Source organism: Arachis hypogaea, chromosome 5, assembly GCF_003086295.3.
Source record: "Arachis hypogaea cultivar Tifrunner chromosome 5, arahy.Tifrunner.gnm2.J5K5, whole genome shotgun sequence".
Taxonomy (NCBI): Eukaryota; Viridiplantae; Streptophyta; class Magnoliopsida; order Fabales; family Fabaceae; genus Arachis; species Arachis hypogaea.
This window is the reverse complement of record NC_092040.1, coordinates 4874351-4887014: the sequence shown is the minus strand read 5'-3', so window position 1 is coordinate 4887014 and position 12664 is coordinate 4874351. Positions and strand designations below refer to the sequence as shown.

General features: G+C 33.6%; 1 protein-coding gene across 1 annotated transcript; it reads left to right on the top strand.

Moving 5' to 3' along the window:
- The first annotated feature begins 3865 nt into the window (after positions 1-3865).
- On the top strand, positions 3866-4291 carry LOC112803171 (uncharacterized). The gene has a single exon (XM_025846684.1). The coding sequence runs from the start codon at positions 3866-3868 to the stop codon at positions 4289-4291; it is 426 nt and encodes a 141-aa protein (XP_025702469.1).
- The last annotated feature ends 8373 nt before the right edge of the window (positions 4292-12664 follow it).

Sequence of the window (12664 nt, the reverse complement as noted above, 5' to 3'; positions counted from 1 at the left end):
TGAATGAAATATTTTCTCCTAAAGGAAAAGATAAGGTGGCTCCAAGTATGAACGGCTTAGGTGAAGTGTCACTGTAAGAAACATCATCATCATGTATCCATTGACTTGTTTTTTACAATTTACAGCACTCATTGTCCAATTCAACGAAGCTAGGTAATGGTCATGATTGGATTGGATTGGATTGGATTGGGTTGGATGAACCAAACAGATAACCTTTTCATCTTATTTTTCTTGTCCCATGCTGGGTCCCTATTATACCATCATGTTATTAATTATTGTATTATTTTATAATATTGTATCCCTTACCCTATGTGACACTCATATACACATATCGTGCGGTTACCATGCGAGGGCCCTCCCCAGCCATCAACACCATTTTCTCAAACCTTTTTTCCCCTTCCAACAACCATCTCTTGTGAGTTTTCCACACCTGAAACATAAACTTTTTATTTACACATTTACTTTAGGAATCATCTATCTTTTTATCTTTTAATATTATGCCTAATAATCTTCCTATTTTCTAGAAAAAGACAATAATAAATATATTTGATTTTTAAAAGTATTACAAATTAATTTTAATATACTAATAATATAAATAATTTTTTAAAATTAACTAATTAAAATATTGTTATATATAACTGAAATAATAAATTTAAATATTAGTGACTTTTAATAATATAATAATATATTAGTGATATTTTGTATAAAATTCTTTTAGTCTGCCTATCTATAAAAATTTAATTTATAAAAAATTCAAAATTTTAAAGGTATATTTGGTTTGTGTTTTTATTTTCTGTTTTTATTTTTAGTGTTTTCTGCTTTCTAGATTTTATAAAGAAAAAAGTAAAAATAGTAAAAATAATAAAATTCTATTTTCTGTTTTCACTTTTTGTTTTCTTTTTTTCACAAAATTCAAAAAATTTTGAAAATAAAAATACAAACTAATTAAACGCATTAGCTGTTAGCTACTTAGCTATGATGTACGAACACAACACAACACGAAACACATAGACACACTAATTTGAAATTCTTATAAATTTTTTAGATAAGTTATAATTATATTTTGATATTTTATTGATATAAAATATTTAAAAAAATTTTATTTTAATAATTAATAATATATATTATTTTTAAACTCATTTCAATAATACATGTTAAAAATAAAGCTAAATACTCTGATACATAATAGTATTTAGGAATATTCAAAAAGTGTCTTAATAATAATTTTATATTTTATTTTAAGACACAATTAGATATAAAAGATACACATATTGGATAAATAACAACAAATATCGTATCTAAAATATATTGAATACACAAATATAATAAATTAGTAAAATATTCGTACTTCATAGATGGTTAATTAATTTGCAAAAGAAATTCATTATTTCCTCTTTCCCTTCCTTATAAGCTCATAATTATGGTTTATCTATCCTAAATTATTTTTACTAAGAGCGATGAATTTTTTGTTAATTAAATAATTTTTTAACTTTTATTTATTATTTTATATAAATAATTTAAATTTAAAATAATTTATTTTTAATTTTTAATAAGAAATTAATTTTTAAAAAACATCATAGTCCTTATTTTTCTCAAAGTGCATGATCATACGTCCACAATAAAAACTTTGTGAGTGTGATAAGTAACTTACTAGTACTAGTTAATTAACTACTAACACCTCTTTTGGTTATAAAAAAAAAAAGTGATTTTTTGATAAATGAAAAGAAATAAGAAGTTAATAATTGACTATTGACATAAAGTAAATGTGATGATAGATTTGGATTTATAATGAGAAGAAACGGAGAGGGGGAGAGGCGTTGGGGACAAGTGCGAGTGGAGTTCACGTGGGGGATGAGAGATGCGGAAAAGAAGGAAGCGTGGAATGGGAAAACTGCCCCCCCTAGTCACGTGGACCAACATGCTTGGCTTCAGGACACGTGCTTCAACACCCGCTTCCATCTCACTAATTCTGTTCACTACGTGGGGCCCCCTCCTCTCCTTCCCTTACAAATTCCTGGGTGTCATCCTGTCCCTTCACGCACCGACATCTTCCACATCACAATCATTTGAACTTCATTATTTCTATCATACTCTTTATATTAAGGGTAATTTAATTTCTAGATAAAATATAAATACTCAGATGCAATTAACTGGTAGTTAAAAATGGTTAAATAATAATAAATTATTTAATATAATATATATTAATATTTTAATTATTATTTTTATATACAAATTATTTTAATAATTTCTATGTAAGTAGTCAATTTTCTCGGATTTTGTTCGCGACACTTTTATATTTTAAATTTTAAGTGTCTCGCATCTATTTATTAAAATTATTATAAATAAAAATTTTGATGAAAATAACATTTTTATGTTGTTTTATAAGTTGTATTTTAAATTTTTAATATAAAATATAATATTGATGATATTTTATATAATTAAAAAATAATATTTTTATTTTAGAAAGAAAGCATTTTAATTTAGCAAAATCTTTTTATTTGATAACTTTTTGAGATATATAAATGTTAGTTAGAATTATTCTCTCCATTTTAAAATGGTTTATGGTTAAAATTTTATAAATAGATAATAATATGCCTAATACTCTCCTTGAATACATGAACACATAATATACAGCTGTGGATCTTATTAGAAAGCTAGGATGGAGTCCGGTTAAAATTTATCACATTCTAAAGGTAAAAATTTAAAAATAAATGTAAACTACTTATAAAATTAAATGGTAAGCATACATATTTAAAAGTCAATATTTTTCTTTTGTACTTATCTTATATTTAGGTTAATAGTAATTATCTTTTATTAGAAATATTAGCTCTCTACTATTTTCTATACATGAATGTTTAATCTATATATTACTCAACTTTTTATAAAATAATATTAGAATTATTTAACTTAATATTCGTAATTTTATATATAATATTTATTTATAATAACATATGTATTAGATTTATAATTACTAACTTATTTCAACAATAATTAAAAAATATAAAATACAAAAACAAATATATAAAAAAAAAAAAAATTCTAATTCTCTTTGACCACTATTCATTTGACCGAAGTAATTTTAGAAAAATATATTTCCTTCAAAAATGACAAAAAAAAAAGGTTCGCACCCCAATCATAGCATGCTCTTACTTTGTTTCCTCTCAACTTTATCATAGATTCATTAATAAACCATTTTGTTAAGAACTAAAAATTGTGGATTACACAAAAATATATGCGCGTAAGGAATATGTCCGTCAATAGAATAGATTTGAAAGAAAAAAGACAGAGAAAATAACTTGAATAAAATTAAACTGTTCGACCAAATTAATTGGATCGCGTGAAATCGTGAATAATTCATTATGATATCGTCATGATCATCATAATGATAACGACACATGGTAGCTGTAATTTTAATTATTTGCGGGAGTATGTTTAGTCTTATTTCAATATATGTTTCTTTCAAAAAATCTCGCGGTCTCAAACTTTATTTCATCAACTGCTACGTTCCTGGTTCCTAGATTGGAGTCTGAACTAATAAAGAAGGTGAAGGAGGTGATATGATGTTTCACAAACCCAAGTACATCATCACGAAGTTAATCAGTTAGTAATTAATTAGTCATTCTTAGGTTCTTGTATTTTATTTGTAATTGATAGTCAATAAAATCATTCTTTTCTCTTCATTTCTTTTCACATTCTAAATATGGTATCACATATAATTCTTCTTCACACTTTCGCATTATTTTCTCTCTTTATTCTTTGATTTTTCTTAGAAAAAATTTTTGATTTTTCATTTCTCTTTCTCGCTTTTTCTCATTTCGACAAGAACCTTCTCGCTCTTTCTCTATTCTTCTACTCATCAATCAGAATGTCTGCGATTTCTGTATCCACAGTTTCTCAGGAAGATTTCAATACTCCTCGAGCTCCGTCTCCGCCCTCGCCGATTCCTGATGCGTATCTTCTGCTCCAATCCGACGATCACCCAGGGTTCGTGCTTGTTTCACAACCCTTACAAGAAGACAACTACGCTTCTTGGTGCAGATCGATGAGGCTTGCGTTGAGTGAAAAACGCAAAATCTGCTTCATCGATGGCTCCCTCCCGAAGCCAGATCCAGTTCTTGACCTTGCGCTCGCTGAATCGTGGCAGTGCACGAACGACATCGTCACTACGTGGTTGCTGAATGCAACCTCCAAGGATATTGCGACAAGCGTCATCTATGCTGGATCCGCGGTTTTACTCTGGCAAGATTTGGAGACTCGCTTCTCTCAGAGCAATGCACGTCGCATTTTTTAGCTGAACAGGTCACTCATGTCTCTGACTCAAGACTCTCTCTCGGTCTCACAGTATTTCACAAAGTTAAAGATACTTTGGGAAGAACTCAACACCTTCAAGCCAGTGGTATCTTGTTCCTGTGGTGGCGTTAAGCCGATTCAAGCCTTTCTTGATCAAGAATATGTGATGCTGTTCCTTATGAGTCTCAATAAGAATTTGGCAAGTGTTCGAAGCTAGATCCTATTGTCAGATCCACTGTCTCCGATTGGAAAAGTCTTTTCCCTTGTGTTCCAAGAGGAGAAGCATAGAGCATTCACCTCTCCAAGCCAACATATGACTTTTGCTGTTAAACAGTCTCTAAGACCCACCGCTCCTTCTGGACCCAAGATAAAAGTGAGAAAAGATCGTCCATTCTGTGCTAATTGTGAGTTGTTGGGACATACTGAAGATAAATGTTATCGTCTCCATGGATATCCTCCTGGATATTCCCAGAACAAGCTTGTGAATGCTAAATCCCAAGTGCATCATGTTGCCAAGGTCGCTCATGATCAAGAAAGTCAAGATCCATCTCCAATATCTACCTTTTCACTTATAGCGGCTCAGTACAACCAATTGATGACTCTCTTGCAAACTCAGCAAGCTCTTCAGGACATTGAACCTGAAATTTGTGCAGATGAAGTATTTTTCTCATGTTATTCGAATCAAATGGCAGAGGTTAGTTCTTGGATAGTTGATTCCGGAGCCACCACTCACATCACTAATTCCTTTAACTTTTTGGAAAATTCCAAACCTCTTACAAATCATTTTGTTGCTTTACCTGACCATACCAAAATTCGTGCCTTAGCTATTGGTAATGTTGTTCTTAATTCTTCTTTAATCCTTTACAATGTCATATTCATTCCCCTTTCCGAGTTAATTTGTTTTCTGTTAGTTCTTTATTGAAATTGTCTAACTGCACAGTCCTCTTTTCTGACTTAGCCTTCATCATACAGGACAGGACCTCCAAGAAAGTAATTGGCAGAGGTGATGAAACTGATGACCTGTTTCTGCTACAATCACCCTACACAGTCCATACCAGGAGTTCTGTTCATAGCTGTCAATCAGTAACCAATGTTAATAGCACTATTTGACATGCTCATTTAGGTCACACTTCAGAAAAAGCTTTAACAAATTGAGTCCTTTTTTGTCCAATAAAACTCTTAAATACAATCATTTTACTTGTGAAGTCTGTCCCTTAGCTAAACCAATTGTTTGTCTTTTCAATCCAATAATCATTTTTGTAATAATTCCTTTGATTTGGTTCACTGTGATATTTGGGGCCCTTATAGAGCTCCAACTTATAATAACATGAGATATTTTCTTACTATTGTGGATGATTATTCCATATTCACTTGGACTTTTTTGTTAAAATGCAAATCTGATGCTTCTCACACTCTCATCAATTTCTTTAATATGATTAAAACTCAATTTAATACTAGGATAAAGCAAGTGAGATCAGACAATGCTGGTGAATTAATGCTCCTTGATTATCTGAATTCCAAGGGCATGCTTCATCAATTCTCCTATGTGGAGCGGCCAGAACAAAACGCCGTTGTTGAAAGAAAGCACCAGCATCTACTCAATGTGGCCAGAGCATTGTTCTTTTAGTCCAAGGCCCCAATTACCTTTTGGGGAAATTATGTCTTGGCTGTCACTTTCCTCATCAATTGCTTACCAAGTCCAGCACTTCAACACTGCTCTCCATATGAGAAACTCTTCCTTAAGCAACCTGACTATCAGTCTTTGCGAGACTTTGGCTGCTTGACTTATGCGTCTTTTCTTCTATCTCAGAGACACAAGTTCTCCCCGAGAGCAGTGCGTGCAATCTTTATTGGCTATCCTTCTGGTTACAAGGGATACAAATTGTATGACCCAGTGAACAAGAAGATTTTCATCTCCAGAGATGTTTCCTTTATCGAAACTGAATTTCCTTTTCGACAATTAATCGATACTTCTAGGTCCATGGTGGACAATTTTTCTGACATAGTTATCCCAGCATCCATCAGTGATGCAGTCCCTCTAGTCACACTTACCAGCCCTCCTTCTGCCCAACCACCATCTTAACCATCTGTGGATATGCTAGTCACTGAACCTACTTCACAATATCAGTCTAATATTCCAAACTAACCAATTAACTTGAGAAAATCGTCCAGACAACACAGACCACCATCTTACCTCAAGGATTATCAATGCAATATTGTCTCTCATGGGACTCTAGATCGGTTTTAACACATCTCACACCATCACTCTCATTTCATAGCTAATGTTGCTGCAATTTCTGAGCCCTCCTTCTTCCATCAAGCTGTGAAATACCCTGAGTGGAGGCAGGCTATGGATGAGGAGCTCCAAGCCATGGAGGCCACAAATACTTAGGCTTTAGTTCCTCTTCCACCAGGAAAATACACCATTGGATGTCGTTGGGTGTACAAAGTCAAGTGTAAGGCAGATGGCTTATTAGAGCGCTATAAGGCCTGTTTGGTTGCAAAGGGCTATACGCAGCAGGCAGGCATTGACTTTAAGGACACCTTCTCTCTTGTGGCCAAACTCAACACTGTCAGGATTCTCCTTTCTTTGGCAGCCATCAACAATTGATTTTTATTGCAACTAGATGTGAACAACGCCTTCTTGAACGGTGACTTGTTCGAAGAAGTTTATATGGACCTGCCTCTTGGTTACAAGTCCAAAAGCCCTGGACTCGTATGCAAGTTGAACAAGTCCATCTATGAATTGAGACAAGCCTAAAGACAATGGTTCCATAAATTCACTTCAGCGCTGCTCATTCACAAGTTCAAACAGTCTAAGCATGATTACTCCCTCTTCTCTTATGGTAGTGGCAATAAGATTATTTACTTGCTGGTTTATGTAGATGACATCATACTAGCTAGTCCTTCCAAGGATATGATGCATAAGGTGCTGAAACTGTTAGAGGCCTCCTTCAAATTGAAGATTTTGGGATATTTGAAGTATTTCTTAGGCTTGGAACTAGCAAGCTCCAGTGATGGAATTGTCCTCAGTCAAAGAAAGTACACCTTAAGCATCTTGGAGGACACTAATTTTACAGATTCTAAGTCTATTTCTCTGCCTATGGAGGCTAACATCAGGCTGAGCGATTCCGATGGTGATTTGCTTGCAGACTCCTCCATCTATCGGAGACTAATAGGGAGGTTAATGTACCTCACCATATCCCATCCGGACATTACCTATGCGGTGTCTACCCTTAGTCAATTCTCGTCTAAGCCTAGAACTACTCACATGAATGCACTTCACCATCTCTTGCGATACTTGAAAGGAACTGTGGGTCAATGGTTATTATTTTCTGCAAAATCAGAAGAGGCTAATGGCTTATGCGGATGCAGATTGGGCGGGATGTCCCGACACTAGGAGAAGCGTTTCAGGTTACTGTGTGTTTATTGGGGACTCTCTGATTTTCTAGAGATTAAAGAAACAACAAACGGTTTCCTGATCATTTGCTGAATCTGAATATAGAGCTATGGCAGCTGTGGCTGCTGAATTGACTTGGTTGACAGGACTCCTATCTGATTTTCAAATCAAGGCACCATCTTCTGTGTTGTTTTGTGACTCTATGTCAGCCATCCATATTGCATCAAACCTCACATTCCACGAGAGGACCAAGCATATTGAGGTAGACTGCTATTTTGTTCGAGAAAAAGTTGTGGCAAGATTCATCAAATTGATCCATGTTCGAACTTAGCATCAGCTTGCCGATGTCTTTATGAAGCTGGTTACTCCAACCCAGTTCCACAGTTTCATCTCCAAGTTTGGCATGATCAAGATATACCTGCCAACTTAAGGGGAGATATTATGGATACCTAACTTAATTAGTTAGCAATTAATTAGTCATTCTTCCTATTGTATAGCAGTTAGTTAGACTCTTATATATACCTTACTTGTAATTACTCACTTAGTCAATTAAATCATTCTTTTCTCTTCATTCCCTTTCACATTCTAAATAATGGGCGATTTTATTTTCGAGTTTCTCAATTACTTTGGATGACACTTACTTGTATGTTAAACCGAAAATAATTTTGACAGTCAATATTTTAAAGACACGTGTAAAAATTATAATATTTTTTAAATAAATATATTACAAAAATAGTAAAATAAATTTTTTTTATTTATTGTGAAGGAATCAGGGTAATTAACAAAATTTTAATTAATATATAACTAATAGTTCCAATTTTACTCACCTTTATCGGCAAAAAAGAAGAAAAATATACTATAATTTTATTTTGATGTGCGGATAATATAAAAATATTTTATATAATAAAAAAATTATAACCATTCAAATAATAAAGGTGAAAAATGATAATTTTTATTTATGTGATATTAAATAATTAAATATTTCCGTAAATTCTTACATTTTCACTTTTTTAAAAATAAATTATATATTTAATAAGTATTTTTATAATATTTTTGTTAAAATTATATGTACACATTTTTCGTGGCATATGTGTAGGTATGATAATTTTTTTCGACGGAGCAAATACCTGAAAAATTTATCTGCTAGGATATGGATGTGGGATATTTTTTTTCATTTGCGGAGGCGAGAATGAGAGCGAGAACTGCGAAAATATCGAAAATACTCCTATTATATATATATATATATATATATATATATATATATATATATATATATATATATATCCTCTCTCTCTCTCTCTCTCTCTCTCTCTCCCTCTCTCTCTCTCTCTGCTTCCACCTTTCACTCTTAAGGTCACTGCAGATAGTAGAGCTGTCGGTGTACACCTGACACCTACCCAAAAAAAATTATCGTCGCCGGAGGCAAAATCGTCACTCTCCTAAGAAGAGATAAGAAGGGTTGTGGTGTTGCTGCATGACGAAGAAGCGTTTGGTAAAGAAAGAGAGGCGACGCTACTGTTCTGCCATTGACAATGTTACAGTCGGCGAAAAAAAAGGTTTTTTTTTAATTGATTTTTTGTATTTTATTTATCTTTTTTTTAGAAATTGATTTATTTATTACTAAAAAAATACTGTTCTAATTCTTTTTAAATCTGTTTCTATTTTTTATGATGGTTGAGATAGATATACAAAAGATTTATTGGTTGTTGATGGTTGATGATTGGTTTGTATAAGATCGTGGTAAATAATTTTAGGTTTGGTTTAAATTTTCTTTAAGAATTAGTGATTATTAGATGTAAATTGGTGTTTGATGTGACTGGTTGATTATTTTGGTATGTAGTTATATTTGGCTAAAGTGGATTTTAAATTGAATGAATGGATCTAAAAATTTTTATGATTTAGATTTTTTTGGTATTTGATTGATTTGGTTTGTGTATAGTTTGTAGACTTATGTTTGATTATTGTTGGTGATGAAGATTATGATTGTAATGATAATTGAGAATTATCATTTTTTTCAATTTTTTTTTTGCTTTTAATTTTTTTAGTTTTTTAAAATTTACAATGTTCGTAGAGATTTCGATCCCCAACATATAAAAAATCTCTGTTACCTATTGCGGGAACGAGTCGAGAATAAGTACGGATCATGGATGGCAGGAATTAGAGTTGTTCATGGATCGGATAAAATCGGGTTTATGCCGAGCTAGACCTGACCTTAAATATATACCGAGTTTATTTTTTAGACTCTAACCCGGACTTAGACTCCGATAAAACCTAAACATTTTCGGGCCAAAACTATACCGAGTTCAAATCAGGTGAAAACCGGATCTTTAAAGCTTTAACAATGATTTATAAAAAAAATTTATAAAAAAACTTATTTATGATGCACTTATTTATAAAGAAGAATCTTGTTATCGAAAAGTTGATATCTATATTTAAACTTTAATTTGACCATAAATTCTAATTTGATGCTTCTTTGATCTATTTTCTAATTCAACAAGTGTGATTAAAAATAAAATAATAAGCTTATAATTAATATAATATAATATTTAAATTAATTTAAAACATATACATCTTTTTTAATTCTTTTAGGGTACACATGGGTCCGGTAAAGTCGGACTCGCCTTGATCCGGACCTGACCCGAAATAATGACCAGGTCTTTTTTTTTTTATATTCTTACCCAATTTTAGACTAAATGAAATCACACCAAATCAAAATTGAGGGCAAATAACCTGAATAAACCCGTTGGCTTTCAATATGTCTTGAATGTCCCAAAATAAAAAAGGCAATGTCAAAGTCCTAAAAAAAGATTTCTATATAAATCGAATTGAGTGAATTCGATTTAGTGAAACACGTAGTAAATCGAATCCATTAGACTCGAATTAATTAAAAAAAGAACTTGAACGAAAATCGAATCAAATCAATTCGAATTATATTCATGGTAAAAATATGAATAAATTGAATTTAGTGAATTCGATTTTTAAATACATGTAAATTGAATTAACACGATTTGATTAAGCCAACAGATTACAAGCCCAATCTAAATCAAAACCACTTGATTCAATTTGATGGTTTTGAAAATGGAAGTTACTTGTTTCGATTTATATGTACTTGTTGTCGAGCATGATTTGAATCTAATTGATTCAATTTCGTTGGATCTTTGCTATATAAACAAATTGAAATCAGTTAATTCGATCGTATAAACCTCATACCCCACCCCTAACCTCACCACCCAGATTCAAAATTCTCTGAAAGCAACCCGGGAACAACCAAATCTGCATGCATGGAGGACGATCCGAAACGTCTGTATCGACTAGATGGAGTCGCGCATATTGCTGGTGCCGTCCACCTCGAGGTTAGTGTTTTTTAATATCTATATATATTTTTTTAAATATATTAGTAGTTAGTTAGAACTGTTAGTGTGGGGTTTTTAAAATAAATCCAAAAGCAGATATTTGAATTTAGTTCATGTGAGACTTAGTGAGTCATTAACTATAGAATAGGGTTAGCTGTAGAGTCGTTAACAAGGTTAAGTACAGGTTTTTACGTGCTTTAATAAAAAGAACATATTTTTATCTCATATAAATAATTTTTTTGTTAATATGAAGAATTGGATCGTGAGTAATGTAGTGGTTAGCATTTTTATCTATAAAAGATTGGTAGGAATTTATTGTAAAAATGTTTGCAAAGTGATGGCATATAATGTCTGTGGTAACTAGAAATTTTGATACATCGAGTAGTTTTTTTTGTGACAAATGTGAAAAGTCATCATTTTCTATTTTTATGCATTCCCATCGATGCATCAACAATATGAGATGGCAGCACGATATGATTTTGGATGATATGATCGTTCCTTACTTGCAGATGGCTGGTATGTACCATCTTGCAAGATTGAACGAGAATTGGTTTCGATTGGACGAGCCTTTGGTCAGCGCCTTCGTAGAGAGATGGCGCCCTGAGACGCATACATTTCACATGCCATTTGAAGAGTGCACGATAACCCTACAGCATGTAGCGTACCACCTTGGTCTCCTGATCAATGATCAGTATGTTAGCGGATGCCTGATAGACTTTTCACGATATATAGCGGGTGGCCGACCACCATGGGTGTGGTTTGAGGAGCTGCTTGGGGTATTACCTCCTGCGAATTGTATTGACAAGTTCACAGTGAAGTGCACATAGTTTGAAGAGACATTTAATGAGCTTCCACAGGGGACAGATGAGGAGACGGTTAGGAGGTATGCCCGTTGGCGTCGAGGTAGTCTCCCTTTAGCTATGCATAGTGATCTGCAAGCCGAATACCTATCGTGGAAGCTCATTATACGAATCTTCCCAGTCTCCATAAATTTGTGACACGACCTTCTGTTTGGCCATCCAAACCCTCATGTACGTCGATTTGAAGCCGAAGTGTGCTTCCGTGGCATTCTGTAGTACCTTAATCGACGTGGCAGCGTCAGCTCTGATCATGGGCATAATGAAGGCCGATATGACATGATAATCAAGCTTTCTGTAGTCAGTAGAGATCGATGTGGCTAGATAAGTACAAGGACCATTGTACCATTTTATCTCCCAAATCCCTTTGTGCTTGCAGCGGCTGACCCAGATGAGCCACACGCACCCGCTCCTGAACTCCTTGCACTTGCCATGGTACTTGCGATGATCCGACTCCAATACCTTGTACTCAACTCCGCGGCGAATGCTATAGGTCTTCACGCTAAACACGACTTTCTCTTTATGCTGAAACTGCTGACTGACTTGAAATTCAGCTACACCTCCTGCATTTTGCGTGTCTCTTGCCCCGAAGCCAACAGGTACAGAGGGATCCTCTTGAGGTGCCATGGCATCCAAGTCCAAAGCAGAGAAGTGCGGGGGGTACTGATTAGTACCTGAACTAGATGCTCCCCCACCCACAGGCAGAGTCGTCTGTCGTGTTTCCTCGTTGCTATCATCAACAATTGTTGCGGGCTCCACATCAT

What these genes read in the sequence shown, in the direction of transcription:
- LOC112803171 (XM_025846684.1), top strand. Translation starts at nt 3,866, where the DNA reads ATGTCTGCGATTTCTGTATCCACAGTTTCTCAGGAAGATTTCAATACT.